Source organism: Lytechinus variegatus, chromosome 2 (assembly GCF_018143015.1).
Source record: "Lytechinus variegatus isolate NC3 chromosome 2, Lvar_3.0, whole genome shotgun sequence".
Taxonomy (NCBI): domain Eukaryota; kingdom Metazoa; phylum Echinodermata; class Echinoidea; order Temnopleuroida; family Toxopneustidae; genus Lytechinus; species Lytechinus variegatus.
Window position 1 is genome coordinate 63,872,169 of NC_054741.1, and position 27,181 is coordinate 63,899,349.

Sequence of the window (27,181 nt, forward strand, 5' to 3'; positions counted from 1 at the left end):
GCTAGTCTACAACTGTAGACCCACTGTGACGTATAACTACGAGTGACTAGACAGTTGACAGTACTCAAAACAAAAAGACTCGGTGACGCAGAATTTCCAGTTATCATACGATGCATCAAGTACACCATCAAGCATGCGACCTAGCATACCATCGAGCATACCATCGAGCATACCATCGAGCATGTTCAATCTGTAGCATAAAAATATAAACAAACAATAATAAGCATCTGTATATATGCAATTACATTTTACAATTATGTACTTGCATGAGATAAATAAATAGTCTAAGTATTGCACAAATTAATTGTGACGTTTGAATCTTGCATAAATAAATATTCTGGTTTTCTGTAACAAATTTACCTTTTATGTTTTGTCAATGTGTTCAAAGAACCTTGAATAAACTTTGCTACATGTGATTAAACAAAACCTTGACTTTGTCTCATTTGTTCTTTATATAAACGATGATACTTAAATCAATATAACCTTGCCTCTAAACGACTTTCATACTCTGAGGCATTAATAACTAGCAATAACTTTATTCAATCCAATAACCACGCTTTCATTTCACCTATGTGTTATTTGCAATTATCAGGGCTTTCAAATGCACCAAAACTGGCTTTAATGCCTTATTTCCAAACTTATAAATGTACTTTATCTATTTCAACAACTTAGAACCAAACGCAGCTAACAAAGAACACTTGTTTGACATTCCGTTTCGTTTACAGCTCTAAACATGAATAGCCTACTATGCACTGTGTGCGAGATTACCACACAGTACCGTACCGATATGCTATTACGCAACACTCTTCATGTGCATGTCCAATTACCTATCAATGTACAATGTCAATATACGTTTATCACACGTGTATTCTATACGTGAACTCCAAACACTTTCACCAAAGTTATGAGCTAGATTAACAACAAATTAATTATCGTCGAGAGTTAATTTTGGTCTCATATATTCTGTTATGCATTACATTAAGAAAATATTAAGGTCTTTTTACTTACAACATTGGACTTGTACCGATTATCTTGAATTCTACTGTAAAGTCACGACGGGCTGAACTTTAAATCTTTGTCGATCTTGGCAAGGCAAATTTCCAGCGCCCTCTATCGACCCAGATATATAATGCTAGAACTCAATTAGCGTCTCTGACGTCATGCTAAATATTTCAAAGAAAAAATACACTTTTTAAATCTTACACACCGGCCCCTTAAATGCGTAGACACAACGGAGCATTTATCAACTTTTCTTTTACAATTGAATTTTACACTATCTTGCTTCCCTTTAAATCACTTGAACTGACTGGTAAAAAACAAGAACTCACTGAACTTCAAATACCTTTAAATTGTATGTACCTGAATATAAATAATAGCATGCACTATTTGCTTACGTACACGTAGTTGTCTTCGACAACAATTGAAATCGATAACTCCTTTTAAAATATGGCAGTCTAGAAAATAATTCAATTCAAACTTTAACTGCCTGTGACCTAGAGACATTCAGTTATGCTCAAGAAGATAATGCATTGCTTTCTCCCTGCAATCAACTATAAAACATTGTCACCTTAAAACATAAATTAAATTAGTGTGTCCTATCATTTTTCAAACATTGTGTTACCTATTACACAATATCATATCCTTTTCTGGGTCTTCACAGACTGAAATTAAATTCTAGCTGAGCATACAGTATATACACAAAATATAAATCGAACGTAATGCATCTTCAATGCTTACAACTCATTGAACATCTCCAAGTATTGTCTTTTCCTGCAAAACACTTGAATTGAGTTGGAGTTGTAAAACTTAAAACTGAACCTGTTTTTTGTCCTCTCTTAATCAGCAATAACAATATCAAACTCTCTGTATCAAATCTGACACCTTTGTAAGAATACAGTCTTGTTTGAATAACATACTTTATCAACTGTGATCATCAAATATGCCTTTTAGATCACAAAATGCACAAAAAATACCTCCTGAGGATGAGATATATATACTAGTTTAACTAGTCTCTATCAAGTTGAAATGTCCCTTTTACATGTATATAGTCTTTCTTCAATCTGCAATTTAATAAACATTTTAATGAATTTCAGAACTTATTATGTCCATCATCTTGAAATTCAAAGTCCTTCAAATTCAAAGTCCTTCATGTTGACGTCAACTTTCAAACTTTCATGTTGTAACTCATGATTCATGATAGTCTTGTTTCAAGTCTTGAATGTTTCTAAACTTTCCATTCTTTAAGAATTTCCTGCTGCTTTGCTGAATGTCGTGGTGATAAACTGGTTGAAAATGTCCTCCTCGCTAACAGTCATTTATCGCGAAACAATGAGAATGATTGGTTTCAAATTCTTAAACATTCCTTTGTGCATTTCAAAACAATTCTTGATTACTGATGCAAATTCCATTTCCTTGATTAGCAATTCCTACTTTTGCTTTGGCATCAAATTATCAAATTATAAATTTTACACTGGTACAACACTAATCATCTTGCTTTGTTCAATAAGAGCAAAATCAATATAAAGAAATTTTTAAACTGATTTGACAAATAAACCTCAAATATGAATTTACTTCTTATCCATATACTAAATCCATATTCCGCATAAATTGCTTGTTAAATGCACTTTGACCAGAGAAATTGGAGTTTAGACACTGCCATTTTAACTCGCTCACTGATTTTGAACTTTCTGCTATTTCCAAAATACAATTTCTATACTCGTCCTTTTGGATCTCACTGCTACCTTTTACAATTTCATCACAATGAGAAATATATCTTTGTAGTGCCTTAAATTTAAATCTTTTCTATAACAAAATACATGTGCATCATATAATTTAAATGACCAAACATGTACAGTACAGATTCAACCGTATCCCTTTTCTGAATTTTGATATACAATGTGCGGTGTGAAACTATCAACTCCAAAATACATGTAGCCAAAGAAAGTTTTACCAGTTGACACTCTAGGCAGATTGGCCAGGTCCGGCACCTGTGGAACCTTGTCAGGTAATACTTCTTTACTATGCTTGGCAAGGTCCGGCCCCCGTGGAACCTTGTCATGTAATGCTTCTTCATTACGCTTTGCCACACAATCACTAATAACTTGTGGACTTATGACTAAATAGTGAGGTAAGTACAATGAGGGTGTATCTTCTACTTGTTCTGTCTTATTAACTTTCATTACAGAGTCATTACTTAGCATATGTTTTATGTCCACTTGGTATTTCTTCTGAAGTGTATCATCTTTCGGTACTCTCTTGGGTGACGATTGCAAATGCTGCTCTGTGGTCAAAATGTCGTCTGGTAGATTTGGCGTTTTCTTCTCTAATGACGTTGGCGATAGGTTGTGAACTCCATCTTTTTCACCACTACTCTCCCGGAAAGCTGACGCATTACTAACATTGACAGACGAAACTTTGTCCTTCTGAAGAACTTCTGAGCCTTCATTTTTCCTGAAACTCTGAAGTCTGTCATCCTCCAGGTTGATGTCGCTACCAACAAAGCTTGTAGTAGCTGTGTGTATGTCTTCTGGCATCTTGGGTTGAACAGGACCACTTACTGCCCATCCTAATTTGGTTCTTACAGCATATGGTCCATCCTTGGATGCTCTAACTTCTATGGGTATCAATGCTTCAGGCACATCTTGCCCGATCAAAAGTCCAACTTCATGTTGTCTGACGATAGGAATGTTGATTCCTTCTAGGTGGTTCCATCCTCTGGTGTCTTCCATCTTGGCGATATGAGATTCTTTGACGTTGATTGACTCTCTTGTATATACACGTGGTAACTTCACTATTTCTGTATCTTTACCTGTGTCTACTATAAGGCTTACAACTGATGTATCTGCTGTGCTGTTAGATCTTCCAAGTGTTGATAGATTTAGACTTTGCTTCCTTTCCACTGCGTTAAGTTGTCCGGATAGGGCTGCTGTACAAAACGTGCTGGTAGAACCAGTGTCTAGGAGTGCGTAAGTTTCAACAGACTTGCTCTCGTCGTGTGCCCTTACCCTAACTGGAACGATGGGAAGTACACACCTACCGACCCCTGTGACCAATTTATCAATGAAGCTATTCTGAGCCGTTTGGATTTCATCAAATGGTGTTTGAGTGGAAGATGATCTCAAATGTTTATTTGGTTGAGGCTGATTCTCTATCTCTTGATGCGGAGTACCTCTTACAGGTGATGAGCTTTCTTGAGTTACGTGGAGGAACTTTGTATGTTTTCTCTGACATCCTGGAACTGAGCAAGTTCTGTTCAACTTACAATTTCTGCTGGTGTGACCTTGTTGCAAGCAATTGAAACATAGTCTGCTTTCTTGTGCAAATTTAAATCTCTCATCAGGTGTCAGGGACTTAAAGTTGTCACAGCCAAACAAGGTATGGTCTTGATGACACTTGAAGCACTTCTTGGGCTTAGGAAAGCTTGAATTATCAGAGACTGCTGTAGAGTAGCTGCTCTTGGAATGTTGCTTGTTGAAGCTTGGTTTAGATGCTGATCTTGGAGAAGTAGCAGTCAGCTCACCAAAGACTGGATCGTTAACTTCTTCGGCGGCATCAGATACAAACTTCACCATGTCAGTGATATCTGGAGAGCGACCTCTTTGTCTAATGTCTCTCACTACTTTCAACCATCTAGCCTTGAGATGAAATGGGAGTCTTTCTGCCAGTTTGACCAGCTCTCTGTTACTGCTGATCTCCTTTGTTAGATTCAATGCCTTAAGAGTCTCAAGACATACCTGCAATTCATCAGCGAACTTGCGTAGTCCAGTTCTATCATTTGCATGAAGTGCTGAACCATTAGTTAGCTTTTCGATCCACGCTTCTCCTATCTTAAATCTACTGCCAAAGCGTTCTCTCAGTAATTCTCTGGCTCGTTGATATCCAAGCACTGGATCCATTACCATACAACACTGTATGATGTTCTTGACATCACCTTCACAGCACTGATACAACTTCATGAGCTTTGTCCCTCTGTCTAGTGTAGACGAGCCTATCAAATTATCAAAACATGCCATGAACTCATGATAGTGTAAAGGGTTACCGTTAAACTTCATGATTTCCACATTTGACAGGCTTATTGCTTCCAACAAACGATGCTGTGTTTGCTGATACTGATACAAATCTTGGTTGTGCTGCGGGTATGGCATTGTGTCTTCCAAATTCTCCTGCTGTACATTGTTGTTACGCTCGCTAACCTGAATCTGTGGCTGAACGGGCTGCTGCTGTTGACCAAGTTGTTCACTTGTGGGTTCTATCTTAATGTCGAGTTGACTGGGATGCTGATCATATTGTTCATATACAGCCTCTTCTGCTGCTGCAACTTTGAGCTTAGTTTCTAACATAAACTGTGCCTTCCTTTGCTGTAGTTGAAATTCTTGAAGCTCTAACTCTTGCTGTCCCTTTAAGGATGCTAGCTCCGCTGCCAGGGCTGCCTTCCTGGCCTTCGTATTTATCCTTGATGACGCTGTTGAACTCTTACCACCTTGACTGGCTGAGTCCTCGGGCTTGATACTTTCAGATGATACACTCATGACTGACTAATGGTGACGACTATTCTTGACGGTGACGACTGTTCTTACGGTGACGACAATGTTATTGAACTTTTTGTTACGTATAACTACGAGTGACTAGACAGTTGACAGTACTCAAAACAAAAAGACTCGGTGACGCAGAATTTCCAGTTATCATACGATGCATCAAGTACACCATCAAGCATGCGACCTAGCATACCATTGAGCATACCATCGAGCATACCATCGAGCATGTTCAATCTGTAGCATAAAAATATAAACAAACAATAATAAGCATCTGTATATATGCAATTACATTTTACAATTATGTACTTGCATGAGATAAATAAATAGTCTAAGTATTGCACAAATTAATTGTGACGTTTGAATCTTGAATAAATAAATATTCTGGTTTTCTGTAACAAATTTACCTTTTATGTTTTGTCAATGTGTTCAAAGAACCTTGAATAAACTTTGCTACATGTGATTAAACAAAACCTTGACTTTGTCTCATTTGTTCTTTATATAAACGATGATACTTAAATCAATATAACCTTGCCTCTAAACGACTTTCATACTCTGAGGCATTAATAACTAGCAATAACTTTATTCAAACCAATAACCACGCTTTCATTTCACCTATGTGTTATTTGCAATTATCAGGGCTTTCAAATGCACCAAAACTGGCTTTAATGCCTTATTTCCAAACTTATAAATGTACTTTATCTATTTCAACAACTTACATGTAGAACCAAACGCAGCTAACAAAGAACACTTGTTTGACATTCCATTTCGTTTTACAACTCTAAACATGAATAGCCTACTACGCACTGTGTGCGAGATTACCACACAGTACCGTACCGATATGCTATTACGCAACACTCTTCATGTGCATGTCCAATTACCTATCAATGTACAATGTCAATATACGTTTATCACACGTGTATTCTATACGTGAACTCCAAACACTTTCACCAAAGTTATGAGCTAAATTAACAACAAATTAATTATCGTCGAGAGTTAATTTTGGTCTCATATATTCAGTTATGCATTACATTAAGAAAATATTAAGGTCTTTTTACTTACAACATTGGACTTGTACCGATTATCTTGAATTCTACTGTAAAGTCACGACGGGCTGAACTTTAAATCTTTGTCGATCTTGGCAAGGCAAATTTCCAGCGCCCTCTATCGACCCAGATATATAATGCTAGAACTCAATTAGCGTCTCTGACGTCATGTTAAATATTTCAAAGAAAAAATACACTTTTTAAATCTTACACCCACCATCTGCAGTGTGTGTATCACAGCTGATTCAAGGAGTCTGCACAGCAGACTAGGTCTACTGGCTCGCTTCCCTCGCCCTTTCAGGCTGGTTTGCTTTGCAAACTCAGCCTGTTTGCTTTGCAAACCAGCTGCAGATCCTACTTCACGAGCCATTCAGAGTCTGCATAGCAGACTAGTATACAGCGGGCAAGATGACCTACAAATAGATCTAGGACACACACCACTAACTATTTACCCATAGACTGAGATTTGAAAAAAAATCGCCAAAAATAAGTCTTAGTAATGACATCATCCACACCTATATCATTTGGTAGTTCATCCAATATCCTTCAAACGCTAAATATATGAAAATTTTTCATATATTTAGCGTTTGAAGGATATTGGATGAACAACCAAATGATGTTTTTCATCATTTTTCGCGCTACAGGTGCTCAAACCAAGACTACGCGCAAACTTGGTTGCAGTCACAGTGCTCACAGGGTTTCTTGGGCAACTAAGACCAGATCCCTGATAAAACCCAGCATTGACAAATTACTGCTCTCCCCTGGAACTGAACAGATCCAGTAGTAATCCCTCTTTATGCCCATATGAAAAAAAAATGTTCAGATATGCCCGTTGATTTGAATATTTGTCCAACCATTACGTTGTTTTAGGTACGGGTCGAGAGGGGATTCTCGAAATTGCCGGATCCTATTAGTGGTGTGCGTCCTCTACTGTTGTTGACTATTATAGTCTGCAAGCACATACTCAAATTTGTCAGCATGGTCAGTTAACACATTAAACCCTCTAGAGCAAAGACTATTTAGGCTCCAAACTCAGCCACAAAATATGAGTGAATCTCGTCTCACTAACTAAGACTCTGTTTTGTCCACTTTGCGAAACTGTCTGCAGACTAGTTGTTTACGATACTTGTGAATAACTGTAGAGAATTTCCAATCAAATCAAAGTATTGAGTAGAAATACAAAAAAATGAATCCTTATATCCCGATGGTAAGTACATGAAATAAGCCATTTTAAAAATTCATCACCAATGTTTAGAAGATCACAACAAAGTCAACAAGCAGCAGTACATTACCAAATTAATACAAATAACATAATTTAGTTACAGTCCGAATAAGCTCTGACATGTCTGACCCACTAGCGTACCTAAGGGGGGGGGCAGACTGCCTCCCTGACGAGTCACAACTGATCCAGGGGACGTGCCCCTGCCCCCTGACGAGTCACAACTGATACAGGAGACGTACCCCCCCCCTTGAGAAGAAAAATCAATAATTTGTAATGTAAAAATGCAATGAAAACAGACTGTGCCCCCTCTTTTGAACTTGACGCCTTTTTTTTTTGCTTGTCAATTTTTTTCGCGGTACGAATTTTTTTTCTGGTACGAAATCCTTTATTTTTGGTTAAAGACCCTTTTTTGCTTGTTAAATTTTCCGCGGACGAAATATCCTGGGTACGCCGCTGGTCTGACCCACTACTTTCTTTTTGCCTTTTCGGGAGCCTGTACTGTGGCTTTTGTTCCCGGAGAGAATCCTTACTTTGTATATGTTTTTTTAGTTTGATTTTTTAATCCCTATTTTTTCTAAATTACGCGGTTTATTGTTACTTTTTCTACCTTTCTTCTTTTATTCATTCGAATTATGTAAATTATGTTGATTTCCTTTAATTGAATATATACCACAGCAACCAATGTAAGGAAATGCGGAAGTTGCGATTCCGATTCAGATCGAAGTTCGAGGCTCGTGCCCTTTGCCAATGCACGTCCGGGAGCTGATGACAATATTTTTAACGTACCCAGGAATTCGTTACCAGGTAGGGGGCATGAGTGGATTAAAATAGTCAGAGGTGATGTTACAGGGGGAAGAGGCAAGCGCCTTTCCATTGATTTTCAAGAAGTGAAACGAACATCGGCCTAAATTAGGCGAGCGAAGACAGAAGAGTATTTATAATGACCGTGATTAAATTTGCGTCATCTGTATGACGCCCCCCCCCCGTATGTATCTTAAGACTCTGGCACCGCCTCTAAAAATTGTCAAGATCATGATACGAGAAAGAATAACCGAGGACCAGGCCAGATACCATGAATATAACTTTGTCACCAAATTAATGGTTGATAACATGGTTACAGACAAGGATTTCATGGAAGTTATCATTGGATGGAAAAATTACCATTATATCAGCTTTTATCAAACGAGTCCCAGGTAATTTTTCATAAAGGGGTAGACAAAAAAAAGGCGCCCAAATAAGGATGATTTTCACCAAGTTTATAACAGGGGTCGTGGATTATCCAGAAAATAACATAATCAAAATAATGCGTGAGCGAAAAATATGCTTAGCGCAGTAATTACAATATTTTTAAAACAAGAAACCGACTATAACAGACATCTTCTTTTATTCTTTTATTCCTTTCTCAATTCGTCTTCTCAACCATTAAATAGAAAACAAGTCACCTTATTGCAGAATTACTCTTTCCCTTCAATATTGCCATCTATGTCTCCTCTTTAATACAATACAAAACTGCCACAAATGTAAAGAGTAATTATAGTAGTACTAATAGTAATAATAGTAATGATAATAATGATAATAATAATAATAATAACTGCAACTATAATGATTACAATAATAGTATCGACATCATGGTCAATGTAGAGTTGTGGATTTTTTATATGTGAATTATGCTTCAAGTAATAAATAAATAAATAAAATAAAATGACCCGATACTTTTACTTATTTAACAGTTTTAGAATGATGGTAATGATAATTACACCGAATATGCCTTCTTGTTGTTCGTATTTCAGCAATGATCTCGTTATACTCTTTTAATCGTCTTATGTATAAGAACGAATGTATTACGTGCATGCCAGTATTTTGTATCAATTTTGTCTCTCCTTGATTATGTATATTTGTAATTTGTATGTTTGCATGTAAACAAAATGAATTTCCATTAAGTTGGACAATAAAACATTAATTAAAAAAAAAAATTTCTACCAAGAACTATAACAATTCGACTGACAACTGATTAGTGCATTATTATAGTTGTTCATTGCCGCAACTTATTTCATCTGAATGGAGGCACATCATTTACACATGTAATAAAAAATGAAACAATTATGATTTCATGTAATAACATAAGAAAGGGAAAGTGGGGATATGACATAATCAGCCTACCTAATGAATATTCACGACGATGTGCATATAACTGTTTTCATAAAATATTTATATACTTTAAAATTCAATAACTTTGTTAGTTGTTATCCGATTTCAATGAAATATTCAGCATTTTGCTCTGTGAATTTTACTTTATTTATTTAGATATGAATAACTTCAGCCCAGACCATCCCTTTAACTTACGAACAGCTTTATGAAACACCCACCAGTTTTAGAGGTGAATTATTGTATGGTCTAATACCACTTGGTCTACTTATTAGTTCGTCCAACTCCCGGGGGGGGCACTTACATTGACGAGTGGATACCATGCGCGACCCCCCCCCCCAAAAAAAACACGTAAAAAGGATGTCTTTTTCACGACAGGGCACGTTACGTACGTAACGTGATAAGGGTGTCAAAAACACAAAAATAATGAAAAAAAGGGTATCTATTTCGCGAGGAAGATTACGTGTTTAGGGTCGAATTTGCGGGGATGATAAAACAAAATTAAAATGTTTGATAAAGGATGTCCTTTTTGCCCCAACACTTCGTGTTTAGAGTCCGATTTGCGCGAGGTGTAGAATGTGGGGCCGTACTAAACCAAATAAGGTAAAGCCGACGACCGAAGGACCCGTAACAATAAAACATTCCTGACTTGTTTAGGGGTTCATTTTAGGGAATATTTGCCAAGAGTATCGTTTTGTTTCCAATACTTGTTAAGGGTAGGGTTTCACACGCCAATACTTGTTAAGGGGTGCATTTTCAGAATATGGAAATTACGTGTTTAGGGTGCTTTTCGAGACCCCATGGTCGCGCATGGTATCCACTCGTGAATGGAAGTGGCCTCCCCGGGGTCCAACTTCACATAGTCTAAACTCATTTCGTCTACAACCAGTACGTCTAATATCCAATTCGTCCAATTCCCAATTGGTCTAATATCCAATTTGTCTAATTAGCAGTTGGGCTAAAACCATTTAGTCTAATGTCCAGTTGGTCTTTATGAGAAAATAAATTGAAATTGAATTGAAATTGAAATTGTCTAACACAGCTTTGTCTAATTTCAACTTTGGCTAATTTCCACTTGATCTAATTTTCATTTGGTCTAATTGTCACACGGTCTAATAACCGTTTGGTCTAAATTTCCACTAAGTCGAATTTCCACTTGGTCTAATAGCCAAATCGTCTAATGACCACTTGGTCTAATCGCCAATTGGTCTAATACCCAGTTGGGCTAATCGTCACTTGGTCTAATTTTCATTTGGTCTAATTCACACTTGGTCTAATGTCCATTTATTCTAACATAACATTATTAATTATTATTTATTTGATCTAGAATAATTTGATAATTTTTTAAATCAGCTTTTCACAAAGTTAAACGATCCCTTTAACAAATATGGTACGTAGTGGATAAATACCAAGCATCAGTTGCCAGGATCCGGAGGGGTAGAGCCTGGATCGGGTGGGCGCATAACCTTCACCGTGAAGGACTATCGATGACGAGATCAAATGAATTATTCTAATCAAATATAATTCTTGTAATTAGGCCTACATATCGATTATATAGATGATAATTATATCATACTGATAATCATTTCATCACTACATGCACATTTACAGAATAATAAACTGGCCCGGGACCTTGGACCATGGTCGAATGGTCGAATCGCGGGGTTTCATCAGAATAACATTATTACTGAAGAAAGGAACGAAAATATAATCATAGAGCTATTTGTGGATACGCATCTGGTAAACAAGTTTATGCCTCTTTTAAATCATTGGTATGCATCATTACGGACGATACTTGAACTTGATGGAAAATAAGCAATAGTTATGCAGTTTGGGGGATTCCAAAAGTTAAAAAGCCACTAGATCATGTAATTTTGTTATGAATATTTTGTTTAGTCATTCCAATAGTTAGTTTGGAGGCAAATAACAGACCTGGGGCCCGTTGCAGAAAGAGTTGCAATCAATCGTAACTCTAAAAATCACGCGCAACTTGATTTTCAACCAATCAACAGCGCGCATTTGGAACTTGCGATTGATTTTTTGACTTGCGTTTAAACGCAACTCTTTCTGCAACGGACCCCAGTTATAGTTTCATAGGTGGATTCAGTGGGGGCCCGAGGGGCCCGGCTTCTCCCCTCCCCCTTTTGGCGGAGCAAAAAAAAAGAAAAAAAAGGGGGAAAAAGAAAAAAGAAAAAGAAGGGAAAAGAAAGGAGGAAAAAAGAAGAGGAAAATAAGAGGAGGAAGACGAGTGAACAAAGTAAGGTCAGTGGAAAACTTAGAAAATGATTTAGAAATATATATTACATATCTTGCTCAATAGGCTGATATGCAGCTTAAAATATCAAGTTTTGAAGTCAATACAAAAACATATTTCAGCTCAGACATCGAGCTTTTATTATTCTGTTTGATTTACAAATTTCTTTTTTAAAGCGCTCTGTAAAATGTCCGTTTTACGGTTGAATATCATTTACAGCTTATTGCGCTGTGCGCCAAGTAGGCAGAGGCGTCGATCCGGGGGGGGGGGTGATCGCCCCACCAATGAAAATATTTGGGGCAAACATATCGTTTTGCCCACCCCCCCCAATATTTCTGCATGTGCAAAAATAAAATAAAGATTGTATTGTTACACAGAAATCAACAGCGAGATTGAAATACACAACTCAATCTTTATTTAAAATCGCTTTAAAAATGTCCGCTTTTTCAGATTGGAATATAAAAATTGTCAGCTCGCGCTTCGCGCTCGCATCATTTCTGTGGTAAAAACCCATACTTTTCATGATTAAATTGTGAATAGAAGTCCCATTTTCAATTCTAATCCTCAAAAGAACTCCAGCTTCGATTTGCAATATACCTTGTTCTTTATCAAAAACGTCCATTAAACTGTCATTTTTTTTCAGATCGTAATATCAAAATTTTCAGCTCGCGCTTTGAGCTCGCATCTATTGTTTTAGATACCCATCTTAATCATTGGTATCAAAAGTGCTTAGAGTATCAAGCTTTCGGGTCAGAATATAAAGAAACTTCAGCTGGCTCTCGGCACTCGCATTATCTGTGTAGTACTACAAACAGTCCTAAACAGGTACCTTTTCCGGTTTTCAGGTCAGTATACAAAAAAAAAATCAGATCGCGCTTCGTGCTCGCATTAATTTGTTGGTGAGATATGTGGCTCTTGCTCATGAGTTTTATATATTAGGCCTATGTGTGTGTGTGTTTTGTGTGATCGAGCGCCTTTGGAACGAAAACGGTGATTCATGATTTTGCCCCCCCCCCCCATCTGAAAAATGGAACGACGTCCCTGCAAGTAGGCCTACATATTGCCTGTGTTTATAGATTCTTTATAAACTCCTCAAAAAAGGTCTGAAATTCTGATTTTGATCGATAATTCCTCCTCGGTTTTAGTAAATATCAATGATTAATTAATAGCAATAAATAGAACATTTAATTTTCTTTAAAAATGATACCCTACATGATATGATTATGGTTCACATGGAAGTGCAGTGCCTTGAAATGTGGGGGCAATGTCAAAATTCAAAAGTTGCAAAATGGCACAATATTGAAAGTTATTGTACTTTTTCCCGTTTCTTTTAATTTGTTTTCATGCACCTTGACATCAACATTAACATGGAATAAAATACACCTCTGCACAAGCAAACACATAACAAACAAACATTGCATGGGTATTTCAAACCACGACTCAAACCATGTTATCTCACAGAACCATCGCTACATAACCTTAATTTGTGATGGCATATGATCATAACAAGCATAGTATCATTTTAAAGAAAATTAACTGATATTTTTAATAATATCAAATATGGATTGTGTGAAATATTAGACAAACTGGTATGAGACGAAGTGCAATTAGACCAAGTGACAATAAAATACAGTAGACCAAATTAAAATTAGACCAAGTGACGATTAGCCCAACTGGGCATTAGACCAAGTGGCTATTGGACCAAGTGGTCATTAGACCAATTGGCTATTAAACCAAGTGGTCATTTGACCAAAAGAGAATTGGACTATGATGGTTTAGCCCGAATGTTGTTAGCCCATCTGATGATTAGACCAAGTGATATTTTAGACCATCCGTCAGTAAACCGCTAAATGTGGGACCTTCTACTTCAGTATATACCATAGTGATGTAAGCTTAAAAGTGCCACCGAAATGTTGAGATAATTATCTCGGGAAGTCGACATCTTGATAGCAAAATATAAGATGACGAGATCCTGGATCTCATCATGTTGACATCTTTTAGAAGAGATGATGAGATGACGAGATCCTGGATCTCATCATGTCAACATCTTTTAGAAGAGATGTTGAGATGACGAGATCCTGGATCTCATCATGTCAACATCTTTTAGAAGAGATGTTGAGATGACGAGATCCTGGATCTCATCATGTCGACATCTTTTAGAAGAGATGATGAGATGACAAGATCCTGGATCTCATCATGTCAACATCTTTTAGAACAGATGATGAGATGACAAGATCCCGGATCTCATCATGTCAACATCTTTTAGAAGAGATGTTGAGATGACAAGATCCCGGATCTCATCATGTTGACATCTTGTAGAAAAGATGATGAGATGATGAGATGATCTTGTCATCTCAACATCTCTTCTTAAGATGTTGACATGATGAGATCCAGGATCTTGTCATCTCATCATCTCTTCTACAAGATGTCAACATGATGAGATCCAGGATCTTGTCATCTCATCATCTCTTCTACAAGATGTCAACATGATGAGATCCGGGATCTTGTCATCTCATCATCTCTTCCAAAAGATGTCAACATGATGAGATCCAGGATCTTGTCATCTCATCATCTCTTCTAAAAGATGTCAACATGATGAGATCCGGGATCTTGTCATCTCAACATCTCTTCTAAAAGATGTTGACATGATGAGATCTGGGATCTTGTCATCTCATCATCTCTTCTAAAAGATGTCGACATGATGAGATCCAGGATCTCGTCATCTTATCTTTTGCTATCAAGATGTCGACTTCCCGAGATAATTATCTCAACATCTCGGTGGCACTTTTAAGCTTCCATACCATAGAGATGTATACTAATTATATTTAGTATATATCTCTATGAATTATGTACCATTGGCGTTCCATACTACTAGGATCGCGCGAGACTTGAAAAAGGATACCGAAAAAGACAGCCAAGGGCAAGGCAACCAAAGCCTTTTTACAAAAATGGTGAGTATTTCACGTTTTATTAAAAGCACAGCAAATAACCAAAATACGGGATTATATTATTTAAGGCTTGAACATTACAGAATTGGCCTCAAATGTATTAATGAACGCTGCGAGAATTCGGTTGCTTTGTGAGTTTGTCTCCTCCAGATCGATCCTTGTTCATTGAATGAGTGCCAGCGCAGTCACCATCCATGACCACCATGCATGTCTATGGACTTGGGTTACCTCAGGCGAATTCATGCAGGTTCTCCACTCCAATTCACTACCGCTACACTACACTCCACCTAGTGTAGCGGTAGTGAAGTGGAGTGGAGCCTTCACGAACTTCGCCTGAGGTAGGACTTGGTCAGTACCACTCATTCAATGAACCGGGGCCGATTGCACGAAAGGGTCTTTGCAAGAACAGTCTTTTGTGTCGCCCATTTGCATTTATTATGATGCGCCATGTGAAACGCAATTTTAATAAATTATTTGCAAACATTTATCCATTAAAGAAGACAAAATTGTTTATGAAATGATGTGATATATCATGAAATTGCATACAGATTGGTTTAAATGCTAGAGCTTTGTTTATCATACATTTCAGAAATATCCCGCATACAGCGCATCATAAAAGATGGGCGACACGAAAGACGGTCCTAGGAAAGAACCTTTCGTGCAGTCGGCCCAAGGTGAAGGTCATGATATAACCTTGTTCTCAGTTACATCTCCATGTGTGGCAAAATAAGGGTGGCAATTTTGGCTTATTTTCTCTTTTTCTATGGGACAAATGCTTTATTTTCTTACACTGTCAGTTTTCAATACAGCTATTCAGTATACAACTTGGCTCTTATGTAAATGTGATTCTTTAAATTATTTTTTGTAGATGAAAATAGAGATTGAAATATGAAAATTTTCTTGCCATATTACTTTCCACTAATGGAGGGCGTTCAAAAAAATATGCCCAAAATTCAAGTTTTTGAGTGCTCTGGTGAATACAAAAATTATTCCCAAGTTATTAATGAAAATTAAATTGCAACTGTATGGAAATTAGATAATGTCGGTCACAAAAGTGATAGTTTAATGATTTTTTAAAGTGTGTGCTATGTACAGCATTGGCATACCATAGTCCTACCTGGGCTGTAGAACCCCACAGGAAGGATGGTTGCAGTGAACAAGTGGTCAGTACTATTAACCCAGGGGCCTGTGGTATGAAATGGTCTTTGGTAGTACCGCTCTAGATAAGGCCTATAGCTTATGAACCCATTATATTCACAGTCCTTACAAATGAAGATTATGTCATTGTACCTATGAAAGATAAGATTATGGAAAGTCCGTTATCGATCGGCAAATAGTCTTGACTCCTCAACTTTAAAATGTTGAACATATGATTTCCACTTGGTTTTTTTGCTTCCATCTGGTAGAGCTTCATGAGGTTCACCAAACTTCAACACAGAATTTTGACCAGAACAATTTTTATGCTAATTTATCTATAAAAGTTATGTCAACATGATATACATGTACAGTGGTACTCATAAGTTTAGTGAGCCTCACCAGAACAATGAACATATTTAAAGTGTTTAAGTTCTGCCATGTTTCATATAATGATATCAGATGATATTAAATTTTTCATTAAAGTTTGTTTCTCTGGATTCGCCACAAACATTATAATGTTGTTGTCTACATTCAAAACTTGGCATGAATGGGTGCATTTTGTAGTAGATTTCACAAACTTTTGAGAGCAACTGTACCTAGTTAATTTTTTGTTATTTATTCATGTTAACTTTGGAAGCCTGTTATATCATGTTCCTTTATAGTGTTTTAGATAATTAGATGACTGCTGTAAAGTAATATATGCTTTTTGTCTCAATTTTCACTATGTAGTCTAAGAAACGTGGACTCAGTTTGGAGGAAAAGAGGCTGAGGATGCAAGAGATATTTTTTGAAAAGGTATGTGAATGCAATTTTAGAGCTAATTTGGTATCAATTGGTAAGTTTACTGTGGAAATTCAGAAGTAATGATTCCATTTTCACATTTATTGGGATTTTCAACATGTATCATTTATCTGTTTAATGTAAACTGTTGACCAAATTTTTACATTATCACCATCATCAGATCAAACTTGAGAATACTCTTTGCCTTTAACACAAACACATCACTGGATGCAATAGCTCAGAGTTTCAACACTTGCAGACCTGCCAACCAGTACGTTTTTGGCGTATTTAGTACGCTTTTTTTTTTACATTGTCTCTATTTCATACAACTTACACAAATATGGTTATTAGATCAATGTAATTTCAGGTAACTTTTTTTTTTAATTTTGTTAAAACCAGGGTGAGATATAATAATAATAATAATAATAGCGGTATTTATAAAGCGCCTTTTGCCTGAGGATACAAAGCGCTGCTATTATTACCCAGGCTTTAGCTCGAGCTGCCATCACCGGCGCTCAGTGCATGCAAGGAATTGATCCTGCCGGGTACCCATTCACCTCACCTGGGTCGAGTGCAGCACATTGCGGATAAATATACACATATGTCAATGTTTTTTTTTTCATCTGCAATCTAGTGTGCATTTTACCTTGCATACAGCTTGAGCGCCGTGATGAGCGAGTGCGCCATGCATTTTATCATGAAATATACACTTTTTTGGGGAAAACTACCATTTTTTTTAATCACAGAATACAATTTTTCATTCCCAGAGGTTGGCAGGTCTGCACTTGATAAAAGAATACATTGTAATCAGTGTTTAGAAGAAGGGGTAGGGGTACATCCTTTGCAAATTAGCCCACGAGTTCACATTTGAAAATCAATTAAAAGCACTTTTATAATCCTTTGTTTTGGGGGGGGGGGGTTGAAGAGGGTTCACATATCAGCAATACAGTGTAGGTTGGCTGTTACAGTCATGTAAATAAAACCAAGAATGTTTGTTACAATGTATGTAGTCATTATTTATTAGGATTATTTTATCATCAACATCGATAGTTGAGAATTAGCTGACCACGACTAGAAAACAGTGATTAAGAGAAAAGTCTATTCACAACTCACAAAATACATGTAAGTGCCTCATTGACCTTATATTGATAACTTTTCTCAAAATCAACATTTTAAGGCCTTCTTTTTGTCAATGCCCAATATGCATATTCAACCCTTGAGTCTTACCCCTTTAATATATCTTTCTTGCAGAAAGGTGTATTCCAGCTGAAAGAAATTGAGAAAATAGCACCTAAGGAAAAGGGTATAAGTAAGTATTACATGTGTATAACTATTTGTATGCTTCAAATACTTATATTCAGTGCATCCTAGGCTGTGTAAAGGAGAGTCAACTTATGCATATTAAAATCAGTACACTTTTCATCAAAGAGTAGGAAGTTCACCCAGTATATTGCAAATGTCAGACCTGGCAAACTTCAATAGTACTATAATACACCTGTTGATCAGCAGAATCAAGTGTTTTGAACCCCTTTTTAAATGTCTCTACATCTTTAATATACTTCTGTCCAATCGAGATTTAGCGATGATTTATCTTGACTTAATTCCAAATAACCAGAACTTTATTATTTTTTGACCATTTTCTGTAATTGAGGTATCAAATTAAAGAGCAGATAGCGAACTTTTTAAAAATGTGGTTTACTTTCTGAAACCCAGATACAGCCTGCCAAGTGACTTTTTGGTATCCCCTGTTCATATTGTTTTTGCTCACTCATGCGTGAATGAGAAATAATCTAAGTAATTTGAGATGAAAGAGGAGATTCTAAGCTTTACAATGGTGGGTCATTTGTCTATTGTATTTGTGATTAATTTATGATAAATCATAAATAAATCTTGGTTTTGTTTTTTGTGGGACTTTGGGTGTATTCTCAGATAAATTAACTGGACATGTATATTTCATTTAGGAAATGTTTTAATTCCCTTTTTGAGTACTGTGATAGACATGCTACCAAATAAGTTGTTACAACTTGCAATTGTGTCTCTTTCGAACAACGAGAATGAAGGGTTAAAGAAAAGAAAAGGGTCATCTAAATTATACATTGTCCAAATACTATGATAAATCTCAGACCCTCACCTATATTCAATAGGCAAGCAATCCCTTGAGCTGCCAATGTACATCACATGTCGATCCTTGGTATTAGCTTTGATTATTAGAAGATTTTATCTTGTTAATTTGTATTCTATCGTATTTGCTATAACCAGCGAGTCACAGGTGGATTACAATATTGTCTTGTCCAATATTTTGCTTGCAGCCCCTATGGCAGTTAAAGATGTACTCCAAAGCCTTGTAGATGATGGATTGGTGGACTCTGATAGGATAGGAACGTCAAATTACTTCTGGGCCTTCCCGAGTAAGGCTAGCCAAGTGGTAAGTGGTTCTCCGGCCTACATGAACACACACACATGCTCTCAACTTTGAACTCTATTTCATAGTCACTTTTAGGATCTTCAGATGTTCAGGAAATCTGATGGACAAATGTAGTAATGCCACACAGTATGGGTTCCACAAGTTATGGCTTAAAGGGGAATGAAACCTTTGGAAGAAGTATGCTTGTGTTGAAACAGAAAAGAAATTTTGAGAAAAATCGGACAAATAATGAGAAAGTTATGAGCATTTGAATATTGCAATCACTAATGCTATAGAGATCCTCCCATTGGCAATGCGACAAGGATGTGGGATGTCACATGTTAACAACTTTCCCTTTGATGGACTATAAAATACCCTCAAAGTGTCTCTTTTTGCTTTTTCTTATGGTGATACAATCTCTTTATCCATGATTTATTCTTTAAAAATCTGTATTACATGCCCTCCTATAGAAAGAACACATTATCTACTGACAGAATATCTTAAAAGGGGCAATTTAAGAGAAATATATACTTAAGTAATGGGGAGAGTTGTTCACAAGTGACATCACACATCTTTGTCGCATTGCCAATTTTAGGATATCCATAGCATTAGTGATCGCAATATTCAAATGCTCATAACTTTTTTATTACTTGTCTGATTTTTCTCAAACTTTTGTTGATCTGTTTGTTTGATTTTTCTGCTTTCACACAAACTATTTTGTTCCAAAGGTTTCATTCTCCTTTAAGTGTTGAAGGGATTAAAGTCCCAACAAAGACCCTACCCCCCCCCCCCATCCCCTGCCATTATGGTGTTAGTGTTCAATATGTGATTATACTGTACATTGAGGTACAAGAATAGACCAGAAAAGATGCAAAATTCTCCCTCCCTTTGCTTTTTTTTTTACTTTATCTTGTCACAAAAACTTAATCAAACCACACATAAAACTAGTCATGTGTTGGGTTTATTTTTTCAATTACTGAAAGAAGGGGAGGGGTAGGGGGAAAGAAAGAGAAGAAAAAAGAATGAAGAGTCTCAAAATGTGAGGTCTGGATCATGTTAAGCCTCTATTCTACCTCTGGTATATATTCCAGTGAAAACAAAAAGATGTAGACTTTGCCTTTACGTTGTCTTTTCCTCTCCCCCTTTCAAAATACTCTTGCTCCACCATTGAAACTAGTAGTTTCTATGTTCATTTCTGTTTCCATCATTCTATCATTTGCATTATTTTATTTGCAGAGAAAGAGGAAAATTCAAGATCTTACTAAAGCCCTGGATGAAAGTGAAAAGAAGCGGATATCCCTGGAGAAAACTGCAGCCAAGTCAACAGTGGGCAAAGAGGAATCTGTAAGTATTTTGAACTCTTTACACATGTTAAGCCCCATGGACCAATCCCCATCAAATTTAGTTTGTGGATATTTTTCTTCATGCTCCAACGAAATATATTAAAAAAACACTCACATGCAAACAAAATAATAGTGTAGTCATCGCTTTAGCATTCATTACACAATTTTGTGTAATGTGACCCCTTTCGTTTTGCTGATACTCTGAAATGGAAGTAAAGAGTAAATTCACAAATGGACATCTAGAAAAAAAATGGGAAGTTTTTACTGACCAATGTGTACAGATTTTTTATTATCAAGTCAAGATCTGTTCAAAGTTGTGAGATATTATGTGACTGGTTAGTTTTTTAGCTCATCCTGCCCGAAGGACAAGATAGCTTATGCCGTGGCGTCCGTCGTCTGTCGTCCGTCCACAATTTCAAAATGCTACTACTTCGCCATTTCAAGTCCGATTTCAATTCTATTTGCTTTATATGATAGCACTAGGTGGGGGATTCAAAACTTCTACACAGAATTTTGAAATTCATTAAATATGCTAATTTATGCACATTTTTCAAAATTCACAAAAAATGCTTCTTTATTTGTTGACCGATTTTGATTTTTTTGCTTCCATCTGGTAGAGCTTCATGAGGTTCACCAATCTTCTACACAGAATTTTGAAATTTTGATTAGAACAATTTTTATGCTAATTTATGCGAAATTAATTTATGCATATTTTTAAAAATTCACATAAAATGCTTTTTCTTCTTTAATTGTTGACCGATTTTTACTTTTTTCTTCTTCCATTTTGTAGAACTTTATGAGGTTCACCAAACTTCTACACAGAATTACAAAGAAATGTTTTTTTCTTCATTTGTTGATCAATTTCAATTTTGTTTGCTTTATATAATAGCTCGAGGTGGTGATACAAAATTTCAACATAGAATTTTGAAACTCATTAAATATGCTAATTTATTCATATATTTTCAAAACTCAAAAAAATTACTTATTTATTTGTTGATTGACTTTGGTTATTTTTGTTCCATCTGAGAGCTACATTAGGTTCATCAAGGTTCTACACAGAGTTAAGAAACTTTGACTAGATAATTATTAATACTTAATTCATATGAAATTTATTCATAGATCACAAAAAAATGCTTCTATGTCATTTCTTCATCAATTTCAATTCTATATCCTCAATTTATGTCACCAATATAATTCACTACAGTGTCAACTGGGCTGAAATTAAAATTGTGTTAAATTTTGTTGCGAGATGCCGGATGAGCTCCACATCATTGATGTGCTAGTTTAAATGTGAATTAGTTAGCTTAAACTAATTCTGTGGGGGGGGAGGGGTCATACATTTCAAAAATGCAGTTCTTCACTTTTAAATATGATGTTTTATTGTAATCTGAAAATCTGCTTGAATTAATGAAGAAGTTTTTGTGGAACAGACATATCCAAAGATAGGATGGTATTTTGATAAAGAAATCCTCTTCCCTATATACTATTTTTTTCTCTTTCTTTCCTAATTAGGATGAAAGGGCAGAACTTCTTAAGGTCTTGTCAGAAAAGGAGACAGAAAATAACAGGTTAGATGCTGAGCTAGAGCGCTTTAGAGAATGTGACCCAGAAGTAATTGAGGAGGTCAAGGCAGAAACATTGGTTGCCAAGGAAGCAACAAACAGATGGACAGGTGAGGCATTTAGTTTTTATTTTAAGTCTCGTCAAACTCATACCTTTGATAGTATGAAACTTCAATTTGTTAGAGAAAAAGCACACCCTTAAGAGAACTGCATGTTTATAAAAATCAGATCAATTATATTTTTTGTAAGGTTTGGTGAAAATCCATCAAAGAATAATATTAGTAAAATTTGTCAAGTTTTAATTTTGTAACTTCACTTGCGAGCAGCCCATATGTCATTTAAAGGAATTTCCCAAAGTGGAAAATTGACCACAAATCGCCTACTCGTGCAGACATTAATAATTAGACACATTATTTCATACATGCTTCTGAAGTTCTGTTTATTTGACAAAAAAGAGATAATGAACCATCAAAACTGCAATGCATGGGATTTATACCACATGACATACAGGTGATCTGCTTCCACATGAGACCACCAAACTGATGAATTCCAAACTCATTACTCCCTAATTCTTTGATAATTTTTCAACCACCTTTTTTATTAGGTTTGTCTCATTTTCCTGCTTTTGTTGAGAACCTGCTTGATGACGGGATGTACTTCCTCATTTGACTTAAAGGTCAAGTCCACCCCAACAAAAAGTTGATTTGAGTGAAAAGAGACAAATTAAACAAGCATAACACGGAAAATTTCATGAAAATTTGATGTAAAATTAGAGAGTTAAGACATTTTGAAGTTTCGCTTAATTCACACAGCAGTTATATGCACATCCTGGCGGGTGTTTCATAAAGCTGTTCGTAAGATAAGAGCGACTTTAAGAACGACTGGTGATCCTTTCTTGTGGTAAATGATGTATTAAATTGGCGATGGTTTACCGCGTAAAAAAGGATCACCAGTCATTCTTAAAGTCGCTCTTAACTTACGAACAGCTTTGTGAAACGGCCCCCAGGTCAGTATGCAAATGAGGTAACTGATGATGTGACCCACTGATTATTTTTTTTGTATTTTATTACATAAAATATGAAATATTTTAATTTTCTCTTTATTATCCTGAGAAACAAAGAATGTTCCTCCCGGAACATGTAGAATTACCATTGATCAACATTTTAGGGTTCAGTCAAGTAGGTCATTATTGTCACATTGCTAGACATTGACATATAGTGTAATTAAAACATTATTATTACGAAACAAAAGAAATAGTGAGTGAAGGACATCATCGCCTCTCTCATTTGCATTTCACCGAGTTGTGCATATTGCAACTGTTTTATGAATAATAAGCTAAACTTTAAAATGTCATAACTTTATAATTTTACATCCGATTTTGATGACATCTTCAGTGTTGTGCTAGTTCAATTTTTCTCTATTTATTCAAATCCACATTTTTCTGGGGTTCACTTGACCTTTAATGTACTTTTTGTGTATTAACAAAAAAACAAACAAATGCAATGGGCAGACTACAGGTTATATTTATTATAAATTGCTAGGTAGAGTGTATTAGACAATTCAGACAATAAATATACTCATTATGGATGAATTTCAATTAATTGAAACTGCTTTAGTAAAAGAGGTAAAGGCAACCCTTTCAACAATCAGTGTGCATTCACCAGTTTTCTGTTTTTCCTTGTTTTTGTGATTTTCAAAATATTACATCCACAGATATTCATTGCTTGGCTTTAAAGATTTTGAATGGACCCATTTCTGACAAAATGATAAAATGTGATTATTGAAAAATCTGGTCAATGAACCCAAACACCCACCTAAGCATTTGGTTTGATCATTATAAACAATGAATGTTTCATGCATTGTGATACTTTCCTCATTTCCTTTGATTTGATATCATGCTTATTGCAGACAATGTATTCTCCATCAAGTCATGGTGTAAGAAGAAGTTCTGCTTGGAGGAGAAATTGCTGGACAAACAGTTTGGAATTCCTGAAGACTTTGACTACATTGACTGAGTGTGATCATAATCAGCAGATGGCAATGAAGAAAACAATACCAAAATCATTTCAGAATCTCTGAGAGGTGTGAATGTCAGCAGGTCAGTGGAGTATTCATGCCAAGTGTGCCGGAATGACGAACGTTAGTTTGGACCCAGATTTGGTATTATGTTTACCAGGTGAATATGCACTACCAAAACATGTTAGAATATAGAGATATTCAGGAATATGTACGGACTACATGTATCATTGCTGTGTTGCCAGTTGATCTCGTCTGTTCTTAAATACATGCAACAGACATTTGTTTTGAATCTGTTTGATATGATATGTACATGTACCATGTAACAAATTTCAATCGAAGCAATTTATACCAGCCCTTGCCTTTTCAAGGAAATTTTTTGAAATATCGGAGTGATAGCACTGATAGTAATTTCAAAGGAAGGAAGGCAGCGGAGGTGGGCCTCATCACCATTGGCTTATCCAAGCAACGGTTTAAAATCTCAAGGAACTGTGGACCAAGTGTCATCATATATCTAGTTGATTATGCCACTTTCTATCTACTTGATTATTTCAGGGATGATCAAAGGTCTGAACATCATCGAGAATTCAACATTCCATACATAATCAATAATGTTTCCTATTACGAGTAAGTTTTGAAAAGTGGCGTCCGTTACTTTCTCCATACATGTAGGGGAAGGCGGGGTAAGTTGAGCATAGGGGCACGTTGAGCCACCAGCCCCAGGCCAATAATGAATGAGTCAGACATCGTGGTGGTGTCATGTATTGATGACCCATAGCATAACCCCTAACCCCACCACATTGTTTTCCATTTTGAAACAAAAAGTAGTTTTTTGGAGGGAAAAGTATGAATTTCAGCCAAAAAAGAGTGTGAAATAGATAAGTGCTTTATACACACACACGTCTTTAATTATAGTAAAGACATGATAACAACATTGTTAGTCCAGGGATGGGATCTTCATTCTTGTCATAGTCTTTTATATGATGGATGCATAATAAATGTGTGGATACAAAATTATCGCACTAAGTTCGGACTGGGGTAAGTTGAGCCAAACAGCATGGGGCAAGTTGAACCATGGTAATTCTTATGGTAATGTATCTTAAGAAACAAACAAACCATAAAAATCGATTGAAATGCAGGCTGAAAGGAGCAAATTTACATGACTGCTCTTTTCCTTTTAAAGGATGTTAGTATTTATAGAGAATAAGCAAGTGAAAAGATTTTCAACAAAAAATTGACATGCTGGTTCTCCCCCATACATTTTGTACATAGTTTTTGTGGCTCAACTTACCCCAGACGGTGGCACGACTTACCCCATATATGGGGCAAGTTGAGCCATTTGACATCGTTTTTTTTCAACGGTCACGATGACTTTCAGTGTGGGGGTAGAAAGTTATATGCAGGTGAAAAACATTTCCCAAGAATCAAATTTAAAGGCAGGGTACTTATTTCTACAATAGTACTAGTCATATCAATTCTAACATGCAAAATGCAAAAAGTGTCACAACTTACCCCGCCTTCCCCTAAGAATACCTTATTTTTAATTTAATTTTGTTTTACCTAGATATGGTACTGTATGGTGTTTAGCAGATGACAAATATTTGCCAAAGGCTGAAACAAATTAAAATGACACAAGTGTATGAGGGCAAATTAATTTTGTATGTCCATTCTTAATATCTTAGGCCTTCCTGAATGATTCGTCTTTGTTTTGTATGTGTAATCAAATGGTTTGTTAAACCCAGGGTTGAAGTTGGTAATCCGATTATTGTGTGGAATTTAGAGTACAGCAATTGTTACCAGAGCAAATTTCACGAAACCCTCAATACAGGCAATTCAATAAATGCATGTCATCAACAACAAAAATAATAAATAATACAGCTTTCACTCGAAAGACACAGTAAAATTTTACCCAATGATGGGTAGAAAGGGAACATGCATGTTTGCTGGATATTTTTTTACTCAATATTGGGCTATTTCAACAGAACATTGCATAATTTCTTTTTACAAAATATTGGGTATCTTTTTAACCAACCAACATGCATTTTCCCATTTTACCCAATATTGGTAAACCTTTTTTTTTTAAGTTGTAAGAAACAAATTAAAAAATGAGTAATTAAATTTTGATGAACAGACAATAAATGAATACAATCATTTTTAATGATGAATTCAAATTTTAATCAAAGAAATTATGATATTGTTTGTTTTAAGGATTGACAACAAATAGAATGCAAGATATTCCTCAATAATGCAAAGTACACAATGTATATTAGTTGAATATCATCAAATTTGTGTGATATATAACCAAACATCTTTCAAAGCTTGGCATATGGAGTCATTATCAAATAATTTGCCTGAGTGCCTGATATAGATATATTCTTCCAAATTCATTTGATTTTACTCTTCTGCAAAACATATTTTTCTTTAAAAAATTACAGTAGTGCATCAGTGTGAAATGGAACTAGAAAGCAGGTTTATAGATCAAACTTTAATCACAGTGCGCCAAATTGATGCCTGTTGCAATGCTTAAGTATGCTAGTTTATTTATGAGTCAACAGTTTTTAAGAGTGGACTCATTGATTCAAAACAATGACCTTTAAAGAAATTATATTCATTACTAAATGTTACTTTTAGATGGCTTCCCAGGTTACAGATGCATGTCTTTTCTAAACTACAGTCAGATTAATATTTACCAGTACAGTGCATACATTGCAAATGATATGTATAATAAATGCATGTGTTATACCTATGCAAATTAGACTTTATTTGTTGCTTTTGTAATGTCACGTTTCAGGT

General features: G+C 35.9%; 2 protein-coding genes across 2 annotated transcripts; one reads left to right on the top strand and one right to left on the bottom strand.

The window, feature by feature from the left end:
* Window positions 1-103: 103 nt before the first annotated feature.
* LOC121408620 lies at window positions 104-5,724 on the bottom strand. The gene is made up of 2 exons (XM_041600151.1): window positions 1,009-5,724; window positions 104-190 (listed from the first exon to the last, which is right to left on the bottom strand). The coding sequence occupies exon 1, from the start codon at window positions 5,526-5,528 to the stop codon at window positions 2,862-2,864; it is 2,667 nt and encodes an 888-aa protein (XP_041456085.1). The 5' UTR covers window positions 5,529-5,724; the 3' UTR covers window positions 104-190; window positions 1,009-2,861.
* Window positions 5,725-15,069: 9,345 nt separating this feature from the next.
* LOC121409577 (meiotic nuclear division protein 1 homolog) lies at window positions 15,070-25,126 on the top strand. Its single transcript, XM_041601490.1, has 7 exons — window positions 15,070-15,149; window positions 17,013-17,078; window positions 18,315-18,372; window positions 19,373-19,488; window positions 20,704-20,811; window positions 22,323-22,482; window positions 24,281-25,126. The coding sequence occupies exons 1-7, from the start codon at window positions 15,147-15,149 to the stop codon at window positions 24,385-24,387; spliced, it is 618 nt and encodes a 205-aa protein (XP_041457424.1). The 5' UTR covers window positions 15,070-15,146; the 3' UTR covers window positions 24,388-25,126.
* Window positions 25,127-27,181: the final 2,055 nt, after the last annotated feature.

What these genes read in the sequence shown, in the direction of transcription:
- LOC121408620 (XM_041600151.1), bottom strand. Translation starts at nt 5,528, where the DNA reads ATGAGTGTATCATCTGAAAGTATCAAGCCCGAGGACTCAGCCAGTCAA.
- LOC121409577 (XM_041601490.1), top strand. An exon ending in CGAGTAAGGCTAGCCAAGTG is followed by an intron (nt 19,489 to 20,703) that starts GTAAGTGGTTCT and finishes TTTTATTTGCAG; the next exon opens with AGAAAGAGGAAAATTCAAGA. An exon ending in AGCAACAAACAGATGGACAG is followed by an intron (nt 22,483 to 24,280) that starts GTGAGGCATTTA and finishes TGCTTATTGCAG; the next exon opens with ACAATGTATTCTCCATCAAG.